The sequence below is a fragment of the Cordyceps militaris genome (assembly GCF_000225605.1).
Source record: "Cordyceps militaris CM01 unplaced genomic scaffold CCM_S00001, whole genome shotgun sequence".
Taxonomy (NCBI): domain Eukaryota; kingdom Fungi; phylum Ascomycota; class Sordariomycetes; order Hypocreales; family Cordycipitaceae; genus Cordyceps; species Cordyceps militaris.
In genome coordinates this window covers 3,681,579-3,702,696 of record NW_006271969.1, presented here as the reverse complement: position 1 = coordinate 3,702,696, position 21,118 = coordinate 3,681,579, and the positions used below count along the sequence as shown (strand labels likewise).

The 21,118-nt window shown below is 50.0% G+C and overlaps 5 protein-coding genes across 5 annotated transcripts; 3 read left to right on the top strand and 2 right to left on the bottom strand.

The window, feature by feature from the left end:
* Positions 1 to 213: 213 nt before the first annotated feature.
* Positions 214 to 1,467, top strand: CCM_01183 (cell wall glucanase (Scw4), putative; the record flags this gene model as incomplete). The annotated part of the gene is made up of 1 exon (XM_006666340.1): positions 214 to 1,467. One exon carries the CDS (start codon positions 214 to 216, stop codon positions 1,465 to 1,467), a length of 1,254 nt encoding a protein of 417 aa, XP_006666403.1.
* Positions 1,468 to 2,008: 541 nt separating this feature from the next.
* CCM_01182 (Cystathionine beta-synthase, core) lies at positions 2,009 to 5,421 on the bottom strand (the record flags this gene model as incomplete). The annotated part of the gene is made up of 5 exons (XM_006666339.1): positions 2,009 to 3,261; positions 4,184 to 4,355; positions 4,409 to 4,643; positions 4,701 to 5,164; positions 5,221 to 5,421. The coding sequence occupies 5 exons, from the start codon at positions 5,419 to 5,421 to the stop codon at positions 2,009 to 2,011; spliced, it is 2,325 nt and encodes a 774-aa protein (XP_006666402.1).
* A 1,813-nt stretch (positions 5,422 to 7,234) lies between these two features.
* Positions 7,235 to 10,801, top strand: CCM_01181 (Armadillo-type fold domain containing protein; the record flags this gene model as incomplete). Its single annotated transcript, XM_006666338.1, has 6 exons — positions 7,235 to 7,417; positions 7,469 to 7,688; positions 7,754 to 7,929; positions 7,985 to 8,416; positions 8,483 to 10,542; positions 10,594 to 10,801. 6 exons carry the CDS (start codon positions 7,235 to 7,237, stop codon positions 10,799 to 10,801), a joined length of 3,279 nt encoding a protein of 1,092 aa, XP_006666401.1.
* Positions 10,802 to 12,212: 1,411 nt separating this feature from the next.
* Positions 12,213 to 15,163, top strand: CCM_01180 (Zinc finger domain-containing protein, GATA-type; the record flags this gene model as incomplete). Its single annotated transcript, XM_006666337.1, has 2 exons — positions 12,213 to 14,831; positions 14,891 to 15,163. 2 exons carry the CDS (start codon positions 12,213 to 12,215, stop codon positions 15,161 to 15,163), a joined length of 2,892 nt encoding a protein of 963 aa, XP_006666400.1.
* An 856-nt stretch (positions 15,164 to 16,019) lies between these two features.
* On the bottom strand, positions 16,020 to 20,608 carry CCM_01179 (UDP-glucose:Glycoprotein Glucosyltransferase; the record flags this gene model as incomplete). The annotated part of the gene is made up of 4 exons (XM_006666336.1): positions 16,020 to 19,136; positions 19,187 to 20,015; positions 20,082 to 20,426; positions 20,481 to 20,608. 4 exons carry the CDS (start codon positions 20,606 to 20,608, stop codon positions 16,020 to 16,022), a joined length of 4,419 nt encoding a protein of 1,472 aa, XP_006666399.1.
* Positions 20,609 to 21,118: the final 510 nt, after the last annotated feature.

The following is a 21,118-nucleotide window of genomic DNA, read 5'->3' as shown; positions in this document are numbered from 1 at the left end:
GTGTGTGCAATGTACCAATATACTGAGCTTAGGCCCATAGCAACGCCGGCGTGTTGTTTCGACTTGCTCTTTACTCTGTGCTGCGCTCACCTCTCGCATCCTCTACTACCTGGTGCTGACATCCCTAGAATACACAATTTTATTATCTTCCTGTTTCCTACGCCATTTATTCTTCCATTCTTGACCTTAATTATATATACCTATTGTCAGAACATGACTTTCAGACGAACCCTGGCCGCTGCTCTGGTCGCTGTGCCATTTATCACTTGCCACCCTACGCGTGAGATACATCCCCGTTATCCTGCGTCAGAAACGAAAAAGAGCTGGTGTCTAACATTTACGCCAGCTGCTAATTCCATTGACCGTAGTGGCTATGATGAGCATAGTAATATCGTCGTCTTCAACTACGAAGTCGAATCCGCCGTTCATGTGCCCGAGGTTGTTGTTTGGGACGATAACGATGAGGTTGTAACCTCGAACCCGACAATTCTGCGTCTTCCTCCCAAAATGGCGTCGAATTACGTGACTGGAAATTTGCACCCAACTGCCGAACCAACCATTACTACGACCATGACATCCTTGATCACGCAGACCGTGACCGTGACCGTGCCTGCCCCGACTCATTCGCCATCTGGTATCCCGGTAACACCCCCCAGAGTGAATTCTACAGAACTCTTTGGTGTCTCGTATACCCCCTACCGTGCTGACCACGGATGTAAGAGTCAGGAAGATATCGACGATGACATTGACAAAATTGCTGGACAGTACTCTGTCATCCGTGTCTACGGCACAGACTGCGACCAAGTCGCCATGATGTACAAGACTGCCAAGAAGACGGGAATGAAGCTGTTCCTAGGTATCTGGGATCCTTCCACTGTTGAAGACGAAGCCCACAAGATTATTTCTGGTATCAACGGTGATTGGAATATGGTTCACACTGTCAGTGTTGGTAATGAGCTGGTCAATAATGGCCAGGCATCCCCCAGCCTTATTATCAACGTTATGAGATCTGCCCGATCCATGCTCCGCGCGGCAGGTTACCAGGGTCCGGTTGTGACTGTTGATACCTTCATGGCGGTTCAGGCTCATCCCGAACTATGTGACGCTTCAGATTACTGTGCCATGAATGCTCATCCGTTCTTCGATAGTACCACCACTGCTTCCTACGCAGGACGTTGGTTGGTCAAAACCATCGATCGCGTCAAATCTGTTCTGTCAACCTCAAAGAGAGTTATCATCACCGAGACTGGATGGCCAACCAAGGGGCTTACCAATGGTGTTGCTGTGCCAGGCCTCGCTAACCAGAAGATGGCTTTGGATTCTATACAAGAGGCTTTCGCTGCCAGTCCCGGTGATATCATTCTTTTATCCGCTTTCAATGATCTCTGGAAGACGAAAGCTGCATCGACATTTGATGCTGACCAATTTTGGGGAATCAACGGTGCTGTCGCCAATTGTGATTTATAAATTACTTTGCAAAATCTTTTGATTCGTCCAACGGTGCCCTTTCTAGGTGGGAGAGTGGAATTCGAAGCGAATCTCTCCCTGGATGGCATAGCATGGATGAAGTGCTCCATCGGTTGTCCTGCGGCACATATCTTTTCGCAATCGACTATGGAATTTATACGAGATAGCTTTCTATCAATCGAGGTATCAACTATAATATCCCCACTGGACCATTGTACAAGAAGTGACTAACGTTAGTTCGACGGTTACTTTTCTCGTCTGATGTATGTTTTGTTCATTCGCACTATTTTGTATCTAGCTGCCCTTCAATGAAATTCCAGTTTCACGACACACAAAGAGCAACTAGTGAAGTCCTTCAGATCCTCACCCAATCATCTTCGTAGACATATGGTGATTGCATTCTTGTATATCGACTCGGGAGGATGCCGCTCACAAGCTCAAGACGAGGTGTAGATCGAAAATATTATCTAGTTGTGTTCCTCTGCAAACAATCGCCGGAATGTGAAGGCGGAGGTGGTACGCCTAGTTGGTGATTTTCTGTTTATGATTGAACTTCCAGAAGGTCATAAGCAAAGCTATCTAGCTCAATGACGCGAAACTTTTCGCCCCATGTGGCAGTCCAGTCATTGTCTTTCCATGAAGACGATAGACTACCATGCCAGGCGACGAGCTCCACGTTCCAACCCATGCGTAAGGCTCTTTCGACATAGCGAAAGAATCCATCCGAGTATTGTGCCGGCTTTGCGTCGCCAGTGGCCAAGACAATGGTACCCTGTTTCTGAAAATGTTCCATGACGGCCTCGGCGATGCGTGTCTGGAGTGTTTCGTCGACCAGATCCTCAACATATCTGGAGCCGGGTTTTGTTCCGAGTGCGGACGGTAATTTGCTCTGGGATACATTCAACCCACCATTGTCAACACGTTTGCGCTCCCGCACATCCACTTGGTACCCAAGGTTACGCAAGGCTTGCACGTACCTGGGCTCCTTTCGACCAGGAAAAATAGAGCACCCGACGTGAAGCCCTCTGGAGGAGCGTCCACGAACAAGTAGTTCCGTCAAGAATTGCAAGTTGAGCCGTGGTAAAGGTGAGAACCTTGCAGCGTCTGCCACGCCGTATCTCTTCTTCAGAGCTTTCTGGAAGCTTATTTCAATATTCGACAGATCCAGAAATATGTAAACGCCGTGGGATGAGTTGGAAGGAAATTTAAGTGTCAAGTGACGATCTGCTGTGCAATATGGAATAAGATTTTGAGTGAGGGATCGGTGGGCTGCTTCAACGGTGCGGGCAACGTCGAATATTGGTACCACGACCGCTTTATCGGAGAGCTCATAAGTGAGTATGCGTGTGAGCTGAGAAGTGGACTTCTTCCGCCTGTGCAGACTGACTCGCGAGGTGCGGTGGTCCAAAGTCGACCGAGATCGTTGTAAGGAAACTTGATTCGAGCTAGATATCTGTTCTCTGGCCGCTCGAGTAGGAGCTGTGCGCGCATTGTCTGCACTGGAAAACAAGTCTGCTTCTGAATCCGAAATAGAAGCTATCTGAATAGATTTGCAAGAGGCGTTGTTGAAGGTTACTAAATCTTCATCACGTGGCTTCTTTGGTGCTGATTTCAAAGCTCGTAACTGATTTACAACCTTTGAAAGATCACCAAGCCTCGTGTCACCTTTCGAAGGGAGCTGGCGATTCAAGATGTGATGAGGGGGGTGGAATCCCGCGGTTGCGGACCGCAAACTTGTGAAATCACCAAGCTTTGGACAGGACTGAGGTCGAGAATAACAAAGTGCTGATCCATCTAGGTCCCTGTTACATAGCCCGGAATTTGGCTCACTGTCATCTTGACATGACCGGTTGCCAATCATCATGCGAGATTGGTGCAAACGAACCCTTTGAAAACGCCAAACAAGATGAAACGCCAAGGATGCACGAGGCTGAAGCATGCATGAGTTCGCAGAGATTGTATTCTCCTGGTCGCAGTCTGCTGGGGTAACAGACTGGCGATAGGAACCCGATCCCCGGTCCGGTAGCCTAGATCGAAGCGATGAAGGCCGGGGCGTGTTGGTACAGAGGCAAGATTGGAGCGTACAGTGCGAGGGGCCGTGTTTAGAAAGGGGAGCGAAGCAGAATGAGAGGAGAGAGGCACAAGTGTGAGAAATGCAATGGTATAGCATCAAAGCCTGGTGGAGGAAAGCGTGCAAAGGCAAAGGTTCACAGCCAAATCTTGGCAATGACGAGCAACCCGGTTGAGCCAGCAGTGCGACCCGAGCCAAATGTGGAGATTGCCATCTGTTAGGCGACGCATGTTCTTTGGCTAGGAGCATACGGCTAGAAAAAGCCCAGGGAGGAATTGCTAGTCAGCATCGAGTGCGATTCCATAAGCTTCATTAAATACATTCAGCGGGGATTGATAAATGAAGTGGCCGAAATAGAACGTGTTCGTGTTTTAAAAACAAGGACACCTGCCCTCCGGATAACTACAGCTCTCATCCTCCAGTTTCCGAGGTGCGAACAACGCCTTAAATACGAAAGACAAGAGGATCACAGATATTTGAGCTACACTACCGACGCGCCTCTGTGGTAGCTCTAGTCAGATCTAGACTGGGCCGAACGGAGCTGCTGGAGCTCCTGCGGCGACGCGCGCGATTCTGGGCAGGGTCGCCCGGATTCAGTCCCGTGGTCCTGGCAAAAATATTGAGGACATCAGTCAATGAAATGACCCCGGTTAGCTTCCCAGATAGGCGGGCGCCAGCCAGCGCAGAAGCCGGCACCGCAGCTACCGGCACCGGAGATGGTGGCGTGGGTGTCAAGGAAGCTTGCGCGGAGAGCAGTGGCGTTGCTGGGGTAGAGGGAGAAGGTGACGCAGATTCCACTACCCACATGCGATGTGACCTTGTGGCCACCAGTTTAGCGACAGTATGTGCTAGACTTGAATAAGGGTTAACATAGAAGACCGGGAACGTGTCCTGACCCTGTTCAACGCCACGCTCATTCAGGATGATCGAAATGAAGTGCATGCAGGAAGAGTTGAGAAGAGGGGCGCTCGAAGTGCTGGTAAGATGGCGAACATCCTTGGTTGATATATTCCCAACCACGTTGTGGCCATTATCAATAACAGCAACGCTCGTCAGTCCTTCTTCATTCATCGTTGTGAGTGCTTCCGAGAGAGGTGAGTCAGAACTGAGCCAGAGTTAGCGACTGCTATTCTGTTTTTTGAGAGACTAGGATTTGATATACTTGACTGAAATAGTATTTTGTGTCCCTATACTGAGATCACGTAGCAAAGCGGGATAGAGTCGTTCAATCGTGGGAAAATTCACACCCTCATTCCAAAAGAAATCGGTCACACGAAGCTGGCTCATCACACCAACGACATGATTGGCTAAGTCGGATATAACAATTCTGTGTATCCCGCTGCCAAGAATCTCGACGGCCTGGGTCAAACTGCTACTGGCGTCGAGTTGCACTGTTGCTTCTCTGCAAAACAATGATTGTAATATGCGAAGGGGTACCTTTTGATTTTGCTGGGCCTTGGATATGATTTCGTTGAAGAGAGCGACTTGATCATCCTCGGGTTTTGTTAAACCAACGACAAGAAGAAGGTATGTATTCAAATCGCCGAAATCGAAAGTTAACGTGACGCTATTCGAGCTCTGAGAGTCACGAACCAGGACGACGCTGGTGGGGCTTTTCAGCAACACCTGTACAATGTCAGGATTTAATCCTTGTGTCTGCAGGATGATTAATGTATGCTCACTCTTGTTGCCTCTTCCACGCTATCGTCTAGCTCAACCCAACAGACATCTTCTGGAGAAACGAGTTCGCCCACGGTAATGTCTCTCCAATCCCGGCCGGTGAATTTGGAATTGTTGTGTTTTCTCGTTGGTGGATTATTCATCAACTCTTGAACGGCGGCTTGCGTCAACGAAGGAGGCCGGTGTCGTGGGGAAGATGGCATCGTGCGCATATTCTCAGCGAAGCTGTGACGATGCCCGGAAATATTGACACTGGAATTGGACGGACTGCGTCGGGGAAGTTGCCGAGGTGCCGGCTCCGTAGCTGCAGACGCGGACGCAGGAGATGATCGCTCTGGCAGTGAAGACTCGCTCTGACCTGCGACTGTGCGTGCACTAGCTTCTGGGGAAGATGCCATGGTGATGGTGATGGTGATGTACGATTATTTTCTTCTGCGAGGGAAGTTGTCTCGCCCGTCACAATGATAAACCCTCTGGCTAAGTACCTAGCGGGGGTGGGGACTGTGATCGTCTCCCAAACTCCCGGGCTGCCTGACTTGGGAGCAAAAGAAAAACACCTCTCACTGTATAATCGGAATTAATTGTTCGTTATACCAGTCGGAATATGTGCGTTGCTTCGCTTGTTTAGGAACTGAGAACGGTTGATATATAGTATATATTTGTTTGATACCTAAGTACCTAGCTGAGTGAGCAACTCAAGGTACCTACCTGGTTAGGAGGTAGGTACCTACCTAGGTAGTTATTGCGCACCTAACCAGGAGTTACATTTGCCATGGAATAGCCGAAGTACGAAGTACTTGTTCAATCGTTAGGCAAATTTTGGTTCTTGGGTTACTCGATTCCTGAACATGATCGTCAGTTCATGACTCGTGACAATGGACCTCGTTTAGTTGCGTCAAGGACACGAGCAGAAGCCTGAAAGTTGGCTGCCATTTGCTTGAGCTTTGTTGCTTCTGCTAACTACGTCTTGAACCCCGTTATTAGAGCGATTCTGTACCAACCAGATAGTTAAGACGCCTCAGATGTGTTATTGCTCACTACTCCGATAAGCACCAACAGGTTACAAGGGCGGTGTAGCTTCGCCTCTCAAGACTCGACGACGTCCTGCTGACCAATTTGAACTTCTGGTTGTCACTGCCACCATGCTCTGATTTCAAGTTTGCCTAACCTTTTGCCAAATCTTGCGCAGCTCATAAGGCACTATGTCATGAGTCAATATTGAAAACATATATGTAGACGGCCTTTCTACTGGCCTATCAAAGTGAACCAATCTGAATGTCCGTGTCTGCCCAATAATTAAGTATTAACGTAGTGCTTGAGGTTGCGACTTGGCCTGTTCGCGCCACAACACAAACAAAAAAGCGCCACTAGTTAGTTACCTTGTGCCACGGCCCCGGAGCAGCCACCAACTCGTCAATGCTGAACCTTTTGGGCACTGTAAAGACTGGTGAGAGTCTCTATTCTAGAGAAAGAAAAGAATTAACATTTTTTCATGTGTGACTTTTTTTTACTCATGAATTGCAATTTTCGAGGAAAAGTGTGAGATTTTCGAGCAGGCTCTCTCGCTCTTGGTGGGGAATACTATCATTTTTCTGGCCGCCTGGCGCAGCTAAACAATAAAAAATTGTTGACAATTTTCCTCGCCTCTTCCCCTCCATAACCCCTCGCGGCTACAGCGCGCGTCTGGATACCCAAACACAAGCTGCTTGACTGCTCTCCGGCGCAGAATCCTTCCCAGTCTTTTCTTCCGTCTTTTCTTCCCTCTATATACCTGAGATCCTGCAAGTCTGATCACCGGCCGAGTTCGACAGCATTCCAAGCGATCTGGTGCTGTCACAGCGACGCTTCCCCTCCCCCGCTCAAGTCTCTACTACCTACCTACCTACCTACTGTTGCTCGCCTGCTAGCCAGGTTCTGGCACGAAAAAGTCTTCTAATACTCGTGTGCACTGTACCGCTACGATATTCTCCTACCATAGATTTCTTTTTGAAGCGAGACACTACTACGACCGCCACCATGTCAGTACTGTCTGCCAACATTTACGGTGAGCTGGCGCAGCTGCTCCAAGGCCTCCAATCCGCCGACAACTCCATCCGCACGAGGGCTGAAGAGCACCTTCACGGTAACTGGACTATCCGTCGCCCGGAAATACTTCTCATGGGCCTTGCTGAACAGATCCAAGGCGCCGGAGACGAACAGGTCCGTTTTATTATTCATACCCTTCCAAATACTGGCGACTAACCTTCACAGACACGGTCATTTGCTGCTTTACTTTTCCGAAGAATCTCCTCTAAAACTCGAAAACTCGACAATGGCCAGACTATGGACCTGTTCATTTCAATCGCCCAAGACCAGGCTGCTGTTATCCGTCAAAAGCTGCTGGAAACCTTGGGCAGCGAGACGGACAGAGCCGTACGCAACAAAATTGGCGATGCAGTTGCTGAAATTGCGCGTCAATACAACGAAAGTGGTGAGTCGGAGCATTTCCCCGGCCGATTTCGATGACTGCGGGTTGTGGTACTAAAGCTTTTACAGGGGACCGATGGACAGACGTGCTCCAAGCTCTCTTCCAGCTCACACAGGCACCAGAGGCCGAGAAACGCGAGACGGCCTACCGTGTCTTCACAACGACACCTGATGTAATCGGACAGGACCAAGCCGATGCAGTCCTCCTGGCGTTCCAAAAAGGATTCAAAGATGACGCTGTCAATGTACGTTAATGCCAGATTACTTTAACTTGAGCTTCCTCCTCACACATCGTTCAAGGTCCGCCTTTCTGCAATGGATGCCTTCGCCGCTTTCTTCAGAACGATCGACAAGAAGAGCCGAACCAAGTACTTTGCCTTGATACCAGACGTTCTCAACATCCTCCCGCCGATTAAAGACTCCCAAGACTCGGACCACCTCAGCAAAGCTCTCGTCGCGCTCATCGAACTGGCCGAGATTGCCCCCAAAATGTTCAAGCAGCTTTTTCAAAACCTCGTCCAGTTTTGCGTATCTGTTATCCAAGATAAAGAACTTGAGGATGTTTGCAGACAGAATGCTTTGGAGCTAATGGCCACATTTGCCGAATACGCCCCCTCGATGTGCCGAAAGGACCCTTCATTTACGTCCGACATGATCACTCAGTGTCTGAGCTTGATGACTGAAATCGGCGAAGACGACGATGACGCTGCGGAGTGGCTCGCCTCTGACGATGTAAGGAATGCACAAGTCCCGAGCCGTACGTTTCGAGACTAACATTCACGATCATAGCTGGATCAGGACGAAAGCGATCAAAACCACGTTGCTGGAGAGCAAGCCATGGACCGATTGGCAAATAAACTCGGTGGGCAGGCCATCCTTGCCCCCACTTTCAACTGGCTGCCTCGTATGATGCAGTCTGGTTGGAAAGACCGACATGCTGCTTTGATGGCCATCTCTGCCATTTCAGAGGGCTGCCGTGAGCTGATGGTTGGTGAACTTAACCAGGTTCTGGATCTTGTCATTCCTGCGCTGCAACATCCCCATCCTCGTGTCCGATGGGCTGGTTGCAATGCCCTTGGCCAGATGAGTACGGACTTCGCTCCCACAATGCAAAGCGAATACTATGACCGCGTCTTGAAGGCTATTATACCGGTTTTAGACTCTCCTGAGCACAGAGTCAAGTCGCATGGTGCTGCAGCCCTGGTAAACTTCTGCGAGGAGGCCGAGAAGTCCACCCTGGAGCCATATCTGGACGATCTGTTATCTCATCTCTTTAATCTCCTCCAGAGTGATATGAGATATGTGCAAGAGCAGGCCCTTTCCACTATCGCAACTATTGCCGATGCTGCCGAGGCCGCATTTTCAAAGTACTATGATACTTTGATGCCGCTCTTGGTGAATGTATTGCAGAACCAAAGTGAAAAGGAATATCGTCTTCTCCGCGCCAAGGCTATGGAGTGTGCCACTTTAATCGCGATTGCTGTCGGAAAAGAGCGACTTGGCCAGGACGCCATGACTCTTGTCAATCTACTGGCTAATATTCAAGCCAGCATTACCGATGCAGACGACCCTCAGGCGCAGTACCTAATGCACTGCTGGGGCCGCATGTGCCGTGTACTCGGCTCTGATTTTGTACCTTTCATGGGCAGCGTAATGCCCCCGCTACTCGAGCAGGCGATGTCCAAGGCTGACATTCAACTGCTGAATGACAACGAGGAGGCCGAGGCTTTGCAGAGCGAAGAAGGCTGGGAATTCGTACCCGTCAAGGGCAAAATGATTGGCATTAGAACCAGCACCATGGAAGACAAGCATATGGCGATTGAACTACTTGTTGTATACGCACAGGTGCTCGAGGGGGCTTTTGCCCCGTACGTCGCTAACATCATGGAAGTTATTGCTCTGCCCGGTTTAGCGTTCTTTTTCCACGATCCCGTCAGATACATGTCTGCAAAACTTGTGCCTCAGCTGCTGGGCTGTTACAAGAAGGCGTACGGGAGCCCATCCAATGAGTTGGCCGGCCTGTGGAACGCAAGTGTGGAGAAGCTCGTTGAAGTCCTCGCCGCAGAGCCTGCTATTGATACACTCGCTGAGATGTACCAATGCTTCTACGAGTCTGTGGAGGTGGTGGGCAAGGATTGTCTCAGCGTTGATCACATGACCAAGTTTATGGATGCTGTTCACTCCACGATTGTTGACTACCAGGAGCGTGTTGCCCAACGAGCTGAGGAGAGAGAGGGTGCCACAGCAGATGATGTGGAAGATGAAGCAGAAGAGACCCTGATTGCCATCGAGGATGATCAAACACTCTTGTCCGACATGAACAAGGCGTTCCACTCTGTTTTCAAGAACCACGGGGCTTCTTTTCTCCCTCTATGGGAAAAGCTTCTGCCCACATATGAAGGATTCCTGACATCTGACGACCCTACTCAGCGCCAGTGGGGCCTGTGCATCATGGACGATGTGCTCGAGTACTGCGGCCCCGAAAGCATGAGATATGCGAACTACATTTCACAGCCCCTCATTGATGGATGCCATAACCCCTCCCCTGCTGTCAGACAAGCAGCAGCCTACGGTATTGGTGTCGCTGCTCACCGTGGAGGTGCCGCCTGGTCTCAATTCCTGGGTGGTACGTTGCCAGTTCTGTTCCAGGCTACGCAGATCCCCGACGCCCGAAATGACGACAATGTCTATGCTACAGAAAATGCTTGTGCATCGATTGCCAAGATTCTGCATTACAATGCTAGCAGTGTTGGCGACGTGCAGGCGGTCATTACACAGTGGATTGAGACACTACCAATCACCAACGATGAAGAGGCTGCCCCGTATGCCTATGCTTACCTAGCAGAGCTGATCGACCAGTAAGTGACTCACAACAATGAGGATGGACGGTGTGCTAACTTCGCTCAAAGGGGTAATCCGACTGTCATGGGCCAAGCATCTAAACTGTTCGTTCTCATCGCACAGGCTCTCGAAGCCGAAACGTTGCGAGGCCAAACTGCCAACAGGGTCGCCACAGCGACCAAGACAATGCTCACAACTGCCAATGTCGATCCCATGCCACTGCTGCAACAATTCTCTCCAGATGCCCAACGCACAATCATGGGCTTCTTTAGCTAGGTCCTCATATTTGGGGCCGGTGTCGAGCTGTATAATGCCGACGAGTTAGGAATGGAAATGGAGTCGATGAAAGCGATAGTAAGATAGACAATACTCGTTGGTAGTGGGATGTGCTTGAGCCGATCACAGTCGGGCTTGGTGCATATGAGGGGCTGCCTAGGATCATGAGTTAGTTTGCAATGTTGTCTTAATTATCCGTGAACAATAAATGAATAGTTTTACACGACGTACATAGTAGGCGGAAGATGTAAACGATCAGAGTGACTCGGAAGGCGCCTTAATAGTTACCAGTGACAATAAAAAAGCGGAAGCCTAGCTCAGCCAGGTTGGGCGCTCTAGTACCTACCTACATATGTACCTTGGTACCTAGGTACCTACACAGGTAACAGGTTAGGTACTACCTACTCAGGCACCAGCGGGACAAATTAACCCGCCAGTTAGGAACACTAACCTCTTCCATATTCTTTCTAGGTATTTTCTTACTATTTATTAACTTCTTTCTCTTTCTCTTTCTAATTTTCCTTATTTTGACTATCCCTCTTATCTTGCTTATACTTATTCTAATTCCCCTTATTTCCGTTCACTAATAATAGAGTGTACTTTTTTTTTTTGTCACCCGCATGCTAGGTACCTACCTATGTAGGTGAGGGGATGGCTTCTACATAGGTACCTAGGTAAGCATGAAACATTCTAGTTACAGCTGTACTAACTAGCACGCCTCGGCTCTGCTAAGAGGGGTTTTTGGAGCACCGGCTAAGACTACCGGCAAGCCTCTAGCTAGATGGTAATTATTAGGGTGTGAAGCGGGCTGCTTCTCGGCGGCCGCTGGCACGAAATGAGGTAGGTGTTCTGTCGTAGGACTGCCTACCTACCTACCTACCTAGGTAGGTACCTAGGTTAGTAGCTAGCTTTAGTTAGTAGTACCTGTTTGTATGTGTAGGCGTGACTAGTGGTGCGCGATGCGTAATCTTTATTGGGACCTCTAACTATAACATTACTCTTAGGTCGTAGCGTTTCTGGGTTAATTAACGGCCCTCCATAAACGTGCATACAAAGTTGCCCAGCCCCCCCTACGTAACCCCGGCAGGACATCCGCTCTACCCGCCGAGAAATTATCCCTGAGGGGTGCTGCCATCGCCTCGCTAGCACATCCACCACGGCCAACCGCCGCAGCAAGGTCGAGCCTTGACTCCCTTACCTCCGCCTTTGTCAGATACTCGGTTTCGATCATAAGTACTTCAATACCAATCTGCCGCAGCTCAATTCTGCGAGCGCCGACGCCGGCCCTAATCACCTCCACGGGCGCTGCCAGCTTCAGCCCCAACCTTGACGTCGCTACGATTTGCTACATCTCCCCGCCCGATTTTGTCCGCGCTTCAGACGACAATAATACTGTCTAGATGCCGCCGCGATGGAAGGCTACTATCCTCCCAACCAGCTACCTCCTCAGGAGCAGCAGCGGCAGCAACAAAACAAACTGAACCACCAGCATCAGCAGCAGCAGCAGCAGCAGCAGCAGCAGCAGCAACCCTCCCCCAGCATGGGCATGTCACGCTCCAACGCATTCGACGGCCAAATGATGGGCAACCCGACCCTACTTCAGCGCCGTGCTAGCGCGTCTCTTGGTTTCGGACCTCGGCAGCTGTCGGACGAGGTAGACGCCAGACGCATGTCATTGGCGGCAGATCAAGGATCCATGAACCCGCCCGCCGCAACAGGGCCTGGCAGTTTCATGGGGTTTCAGCCTTCAGAGCAGCAGCTTAACAACTTTTCCATGCTAGATACTTCCAGCTTGAGCAGCATGATACCTGATGGCAATCATTTCCCAAATCTGTCTCCCGATGCCATGCGCAACCTGGTATCTGCGCAATTTGCCGACATTAGCATGGGAGCAATGTTTCCCAATGCTGACCCAGGCTCGAGTACCGTACTCGGGGGGCAGACTTCACCAAACGCCATGCAGCTTTCTATGTCCCCCAACGACGCTATGCAATTCAATAATGCTGCGCAATATAACGCCTTCACGGATCCTCAAGACAGTGCAGTTTCTGCCACGCTCCAAATGAATCAGCTGGAAACAGGCCTGAACACAACTCATGATTCAAGGCCCGGCGCGACTGCTCCTGCTGCTGATCCAGTGATACCACTCATCCCCCGCCATCAATCATCAACCGGTCCCGTCGTTTCTCCCGTCCAAGAAAAGCCTTCTTTGCCAGGGATGACTCAACCATCATCTGTGGCCACGACTCCAAATGCTTCAGCGAGTTCCAAGGAGCTTCGGGAGAGGTCAATCTACTCCAAAAGTGGTTTCGATATGCTCAAGGCCCTGTGGCTCGTTGCGTCCAGGAAGAACCCCAAAATTCACCTAGGAGCAGTTGACATGTCGTGTGCATTCGTTGTGTGCGACGTCTCTATGAACGACTGCCCGATTATATATGTCTCCGATAATTTTCAAAACTTGACTGGGTACAGTAGCCATGACATTGTTGGTCAAAACTGCCGATTCCTTCAAGCGCCTGATGGGAAAGTGGAGGCTGGGACTAAGCGCGAATTTGTCGACAACGGCGCTGTCTTCAACCTGAAGAAGATGATACAGGAGAGGCGAGAAGTCCAACAAAGTCTCATCAATTACCGCAAAGGCGGCAAGCCTTTTCTCAATCTTCTGACGATGATTCCAATACCTTGGGATACGGATGAAGTCCGCTACTTTATTGGCTTCCAGATTGACTTAGTCGAGTGTCCTGATGCCATTGCTGGTTCTGAATTCGGTGGTGTTGCCGTCAACTACAAGCATACCGATATTGGTCAGTACATATGGACACCGCCTTCTTCCGCGTTCTGGGAAGCCGATAACAGTCAGACCTTGGGCGTTGATGACGTATCAACCATCTTGCAACAGTTCAACGCGAAAGGTATCGCGTCAGACTGGCATCGTCAGTCATGGGACAAGATGCTTCTCGAGAACTGCGACGATGTGATACACGTGCTTTCTCTCAAGGGCCTCTTCCTCTACCTCTCCCCAGCCTGCAAACGCGTCTTGGAATATGATGCCACGGAATTAGTTGGTAATTCGCTGTCATCTATATGCCATCCATCCGACATCGTTCCAGTTACTCGAGAGTTGAAAGATGCGACCACAGGTGATCAAGTCAATATTGTTTTCAGGATTCGAAGAAAGCAGACCGGGTACACGTGGTTCGAGAGTCATGGGTCTCTGTACGTTGAGCAAGGTAAGGGCCGCAAATGCATCATTCTTGTCGGCAGAAAAAGGCCTGTATTTTCTATCAGTCGCCGAAATATTGAATCCAATGGCGGTATTGGGGATAGCGAAATGTGGACGAAACTGTCAACTTCCGGCACTTTCCTCTACGTATCGTCGAACGTGCGATCCCTTCTTGACTTGCAGCCAGAATCGCTTGTCGCCACAAGCATTCAAGAGCTAATGCGCAAAGATTCGAGACCCGAATTTGGCCGCACATTGGAGAAGGCGCGACGCGGAAAGATCGTGACCTGCAAACACGAAGTCCTCAACAGACGAGGCCAAGGCCTGCAAGCTCAAACTACACTCTATCCTGGCGACGCTACTGAGGGACAAAAGCCGTCTTTCTTACTCGCCCAGACAAAGCTGTTGAAAGCATCGTCAAGAGCCTTAGCGCCCGCCACTTCAGCAGGTTCTACTACCAGTAAATCGGTGCATGGCCAAATCTCCCAACCCGGAGGTGGTGGCTTAGCTCTGGGAAACCAGGACGAAGCCCTTGCATCTGATGATAACATATTTGATGAACTGAGGACAACAAAATGCTCCAGCTGGCAGTTTGAGCTGCGTCAAATGGAGAAAGTAAACCGAATCTTAGCTGAAGAACTCGGCGGCTTACTGTCTAGCAAGAAAAAGAGAAAGAGGCGCAAGGGGGTTGGCAACGTAATTCGCGATTGTGCCAACTGCCATACGCGCAATACACCAGAGTGGCGTCGAGGACCGAGTGGCCAGAGAGATCTTTGCAACAGCTGTGGCCTGCGTTGGGCTAAACAAGTAAGTCACCAACGAGCTCAGATAAAGCTGATGAGACTAACGAACAATTTTTGTTTTAGATGGGTCGGGTTTCCCCACGCAACTCAGTTCGTAACGGCGATTCTCAAGGCAGACAGTCTGTCTCGCCGATACACTCGTCGCCAATACACAAGGACGTGCCTGCAAGTGCAACCACATCTGACAATCAAGCCAAGAGATCAGTGACAACGGACGCCGCCGCCACTGCAGACGCTACGTCTCCCTCCGCAGCCAACCAGCCAGCAAGTCGCGCAACCAGCGCTGGTACTGCGATGGCTTCGATTCAGGAAGAGCGAGAGACTAGCTCGACTTGAGTCTGACCAGTGCGTAGCTCCGCACTGACTTCACGATCATTTGCGTCTCATGAACTCTTCTTTCGCTCCTTTTTTTTTTTGGATGAATTTATTGCCAGCATACGATATCATATGCACGACGCGCCTGTTTCTCTTCTTTTGATCATTTACTCTTCTTCTACTTTATTGCCGCAGTTTTGCGCTGATGTGATGTCGAATTCATGATTCTTTTGGAACTACTTCTTACGCTCACCCTCGAGTTCAGGGCCTATTGACTAGTACCTCGACCAAGTCGGTAGTCGTATTCTGGAATTGATGAATATACCCTGTCTGGCAGTTCACTTTGTTTTACGGCTCTACAAGCATGGTCGCGCATCCTCTAGTATAAGAAGTCTTTTCTTTAGGACCTCTTCTCAGCACACACGACGCAGAGAGCTTTAGCAGGTAGAAATACCCGGATATGGGCAGAAAGTATCCGAAGATTTGTTCTGACTTGAATGGCTTCAAGGACCGTACGCTTGCTTCTTGATCATCCCCGGATTTGGGTGGTTTCCGATCCGCAGTAGCTGAGCCATGGCACGAGACCAATGCTTTCTCCGCGAGCCGCCGTCGGTAGTTGAACCGCAATACTCCTTCTGCGTACCATGACATTACTTTCTTCTTCAAATCTCGTATGAGTATTCAGACCTCACAGATTACGACGGACGCGATGCATCTTACAACATTACACGAGACAGCTAAAAGTGCCAAATATATCCTCCTTGAAGTCCTATGTAAATTTTGGTAAATGCAAGCATTCAAAACGCAGTCAAATCAATGCTAGCCCCCCCTCCCCCCAAAACAAAAAGATCGCTCCACGTCCACCATATATCTGCCTTCACAGCTCATCCTTGGTGTGGACGGGTTCCTCAAAGTTCCGGCTCTTGCTGTTTCTTTCCGGGTTTGCTTTCTTCCCGTTTCCATCGCGGCTGTCCGTGGTCTTGACGCGCTTCGCCAATGCTGCAATCTCGTCATCGTACTCGGTCCATTCGGGAACTTGACGGCGAGCACGATCGAGCTTGGGCTCCTTGGTCTCGGGATTATTGCAGAGGTCAATGGTTCGCGCTTCGCTCTGGCTCTCGTCACTACACCACGTCTCACACCACAACCATTCCTGGGGCAAGCTATGGATGGGGAGCTGGAATTGCATGTGGTTGGGCAAATCTTGATCTAGGTTCGCTAGGCTGTTGGGGTCGGCGGAAAGAGCTTGGTACTGCTGTCGAAGGCGATCACCAGCGGCAATCTCGCGGAAGCGGCGCAGGTCAACCACGTAGAGGGCGGAAATGTGGTAGGGACGTCCACGAAGGTAGTTTGCCCAGTATCCCTGTTTCCAGAAGCGGAATCCTTCCATTTCAGTACGAGAGTCGCACATGGGAGTAAATCCATACGGAGCCCCTTCGAGATCGAGTTTGACCAAGTCCATCATATCTGTCCGCACAATTTGATCCGCGTCCACAAAGATAACTTTGTCAACAGAGAGGGGGAAAAGAACATCCAAAAACAGTATCTTGTAGCCCCAAATTTCCCTCTGTTTCTCTTTTTGCTTTCGAAGCCAATGCGGCCATTTGTACGTCACCATTTCATACTTGAAGCCATACTCCTCAGCGAGATGAGGAATAAATTCCTTAAACGATGGGGACAAAAACTGTTCAATGAACCAGAATTTGACTGTGTGTTTTGTGTGCCGCATAACTGAGACCATCATGATGTTGAGCATTCGCTCATACAAGTGTCCACTGGCAACGGAAAAGATGTTGATTTCAGCGTGTTCCAAATCAGAGGATGACTTTCTGCCCAAAGCGTTGCCCAATAAGCCCTCTGCCAGCTTAAAGCCTTTGGAGACAATGCCCTCCGCTCTTCCATCGCCTTCCTCCAGGACGTCGATCTCTTCCATGCCTGGCTTGCGGGAGAGTCGAGGATAGAGTGTCGTCCCTTGGAAGTCAAGTAAAGCTAAAGATGTACCCTCATCGCCCGGTACCGCCGTCCAGCCCTGTGCGCCTACGCTCTCAATCTTGAAGATGTCTGCACTTCGTCCTTCTTTCAGATGAATAGAATAGATGCCGGGGTTGGCTTTGAATTGAAAAAATCCCAGGTTGGCCATGACAATTGTATCAGTCAAGTGCGGCTCCTTCGCAGTTCCCAAGACAAGCTGGGCGCCGCGAGGGGGGCTGGACTTTCCTTCCCTGGAGTGACCCTGTATGAGGATATGTTCTAGTTCATACGTTGCGTCGACGTCGGAATTTGTCGAAGAGAGCTTGATATTGTCCAAGTCATGAATGGAATCTTTAGCTGCTACTAGCCAAGCAGGTGGTACATCCATCGCGAGTGTGAGAAGGGCTTCTGAGGGTAGTCCATTGAAGGTAGCCTGGCCGCCTCTGATGGCGCCAGATTCGTCAAAAGAGGGCTTCGATTCGAGGACGTAACGGAAGAACCGCTTGATAGGAAGCTCTTCGAGTTTCTCCTTAGGGTTTAGAAACAACTTCAGATACACACCGTCAAGTTCCGACAAGACTCTCAGAAGCGGTACCCATCGCTGAGCTTGCTCACTCAATGGATTGAGCAAGGCAACGAGATGAATACTGGCACTTTCTGCATCGCCGACTTCAATTGTGGTGTGGTTTGCATCCCATTTTTCATAGACTGTTGATCGAATTGACGACGAGGATTCGAAAATGCCTTCTGGTAGGTTGGGTATGGTCGATAAGGCGGTGATGGACGTCAATTTGGCGGCGGAAATGGGATCATAAACTTTGTCGCCCAAGCCGAGATCGTCGAGAGCTTCGAGGACAGGGAGGATTCGGGATTTTCGCTCAAGTCCCAGAAGTTGTGTGAAGTCATCCTCCAAAAAGCTATCTTCTGGTGCGATTGGACCGATCAGACGTCCATTCAGAAGCACACTGCTGCTGCCTGGCTGAAGCTCTGCATACGAGAGGAACCGCTTCAGCGAAATAGCATAGTCACCGTTTGAGGAGCCCGTCTTCGCCTCGCGTACGAGTTTCTCAATCTCGCCACTCGTGCCAAAGCTAGAACTGCTTGTGGCAACCTTCAAGGCTTCGTTGACATCAGAAGCCCCTTCTGTAGACACAGGATTGTGGATGAAATCGATTTGGACGCCCGGGTTGCTTTGCTTGAACTCCAGGGCAGACAGTATAAGCTCCACGCCGCGCAAGGAAGTCGCATCAGTGATGACTGTTACAGCGGCCCACTCCTCCTTTGCTGCTTGCGGGTCACATTTCTGCACCGGAATAGTGCTGAATAGGTATTGGTGATCTTCGTATAGCTTGCTGACGTCTAGAATTCGAAGAGGATGAGCATCGTCGATAGATAGATATTCATTGCGGCGTTTCAAGGCCCTTTCCAGGAAGATTCCAGGAACCCACGCATCGTCGCCAATGACGCCATGGTAGACACCTTTCTGGACCGTTTGGAGATCTTCCGAAATCTGCATGCTCATGCTTTGTAGCCAGTTCGCAGTACGAGGCATCAAAGCTCCGTTGACGAAGAAAACAGGCGCAGTTTTGTCTGCTGCCTTGAGTCTAGTAATCCATTCCCTAGCCATTTTGAAATGTGTATCGAACTCCTCGGTTTCCAGGACTTTCGCGTATTCATGAGCCTGGGTATCCGCGGCCGCTATTTGACTATCAACAACTTGAGAGAAGCTTGATTCAGTCAATTGAGGATCGGGATCCTCGCCAAGACCGTCAATGTATGTTTGAAGTCCGTTGAAGCCATATCTATCGATCAAATGACGAATAACCTTCGCCTGCTTCAATGCTTCTGTATTGGACGTAAGGGGCACGACACCAAAGTGGATCGGGATTCCGCGAGTAATGAGCACCGCCAGCTGGCTCAACACAGTCAAATCATCGGCATCTGACAAGTCAAGGGCAGAAACGACATTAAAAACATTCCTGGCAATTGCTGGTATTTGTCCTGGAAACGTGCGTTGGAGCAGCTGCAAATGATTAGCTAGGGTAGAGTACAAGTGCTCGAATTAAAGCTTACAGAACTCAGTTCGTCCGGATACTGGGCATATCGGGTATCCTTTTCTAGATCATTCAGCCAGACGATAGCACGACCGTCCTCTAATTTGTCAGTCCATTCATATCGTATCGCTTCACCTGTATCCGACTTGGATGCCGCGACCTTTTCGTGTCCAAGCAGTGATATGGCATCAACTCCATCTAACCCCAGATTGCGGACGATATCAAGGAGCTTTCGCTCACGCCGAAGCATTTCAACCAGGGAGAACGGTTCAATTTGACGCTCTATCAATTGCAAACCATTCATCCACAATGCGTTAACCCCTCTCGGCACGCGCTGTAGGTATCCTCGTTGATATTCTTCAGAAAAGCTCGTCGACACATTGTGCGCAGAGATCGATGCGGAAAATTTTGGAAAGTCTTGCATGAGTTTGACAAGAGTCTCGAAAGGAGACTTGCTGCTCTGAATGAATGACGAAGACTTCATGCCAAGAGTCTCTAGCTCTGAAGTCGAAAGCGGGCGAATGTCGGTCGACTCTTGCTCCTCAAATATGGCTTCAGTATTTAAGGGCTTTTGCGCTCCCCCTTCATGTTGCGACGCTCTATCATCAATGACGATATAATCGGTTCGTTTAAGAGCCAGTTCGACTCCAAAGCCGCTGACCAGCAGCGGCTTGTTCCTGACATTTAGAGGGCGACGGTATCGCACCCGATAATTGAGTTCGCCAGCTTTGGCAGCTCTCTGAAGCAGCTCGTGAAATTTTCCAAAGTTGGGGGATGTCGGATCCGCATAGAGCACTGCACCTTTGCCAACACCTATAGAGCGGTCAAATGGCAGAGCTGATAGTTTCCTAATCAGAGTTGTTCAGCAATCGAGAAAACGCAACCGGAAACTGGCAGAGATTCGGGGGCCATACGAGTCGAACACCCCAATTTTCGCAGCAGTATCCAATTCCGGGGTACAATATTGATTTCCGCCCAAGAGAACCCATGCTTCACACGATGTATCTATATCAGATAACGCGACAACGGTATCATAGTATTGGTAGTTTGCTTCAACTCTTGGAATGGAGGACCGCAAAGAGAGGTCTAGGTTAAAAGTAGACTGGGCCTCTGGGCTGGTAATATGACCATCAGCTCGTACGACGCTGGTGAATTCTTCATAGAGCTCAGCCTCAGTTGACAATTTGGCGAATCGCCCGCTGGCAATTCGATCGAGTAGAGGAAAGTAAGCTGAAGAGTTCTCGGCCGTCGCAGTTTCACTGGCCCAGTGTTAGCCAATAGCTACTGAAAGAAGAGAAGTATAGTTGACAGACAGTAGTTCAAGTAAGTAGGGGCCGCTAGTAAATGCCGCCTGCATTCGAACGTTGACAGACGGTGACGCAGCCACTTGTGAAGCAGCCAATACTGCCACGATCAGCCGGCTGCTGAGGTGGCGGGACATCTTGTGATAAGGCGTATATAATCGGCAATTCAAGAGGTCGGAAGGTCAGATGACCCAGATCGCTTGAATCACGGCGGCGTACTAGTTGCAAATAGAGCCGCCAAATGTTACCACTCAGTCAATATTGCCAGTTGTTGTAGACTCCTCGTAGCGCTGAGCTCTGCCACTTGACACCGTCGCAGGATAGCTCTCCAAAAATGGTTTAGCGCCCTGATACCCCTGTGGCAGAACTTCTTGGTGGGGGATGGGCTTGGGCGGTGTGGGCTGCTGGCCGGCGGAACATTGTTGCGGGGCAATTCGGCCACCAGCCCACAATTGGAGATGGACACGAAGCTCAATCTTCGTCCAAGGAGGCGCAACTGTATGCCACTCCACCACGACTACAACAATTCTCGACGCCGAGTGGTTGGTTAGCTTGCAATTGCATTCATTACCAGGCGAGCTGGTCAAAGATCTTCTATACCCGAGTATTAGTCCGCGGTCTTCGGTCTTGACACCTGCACGAAGCTA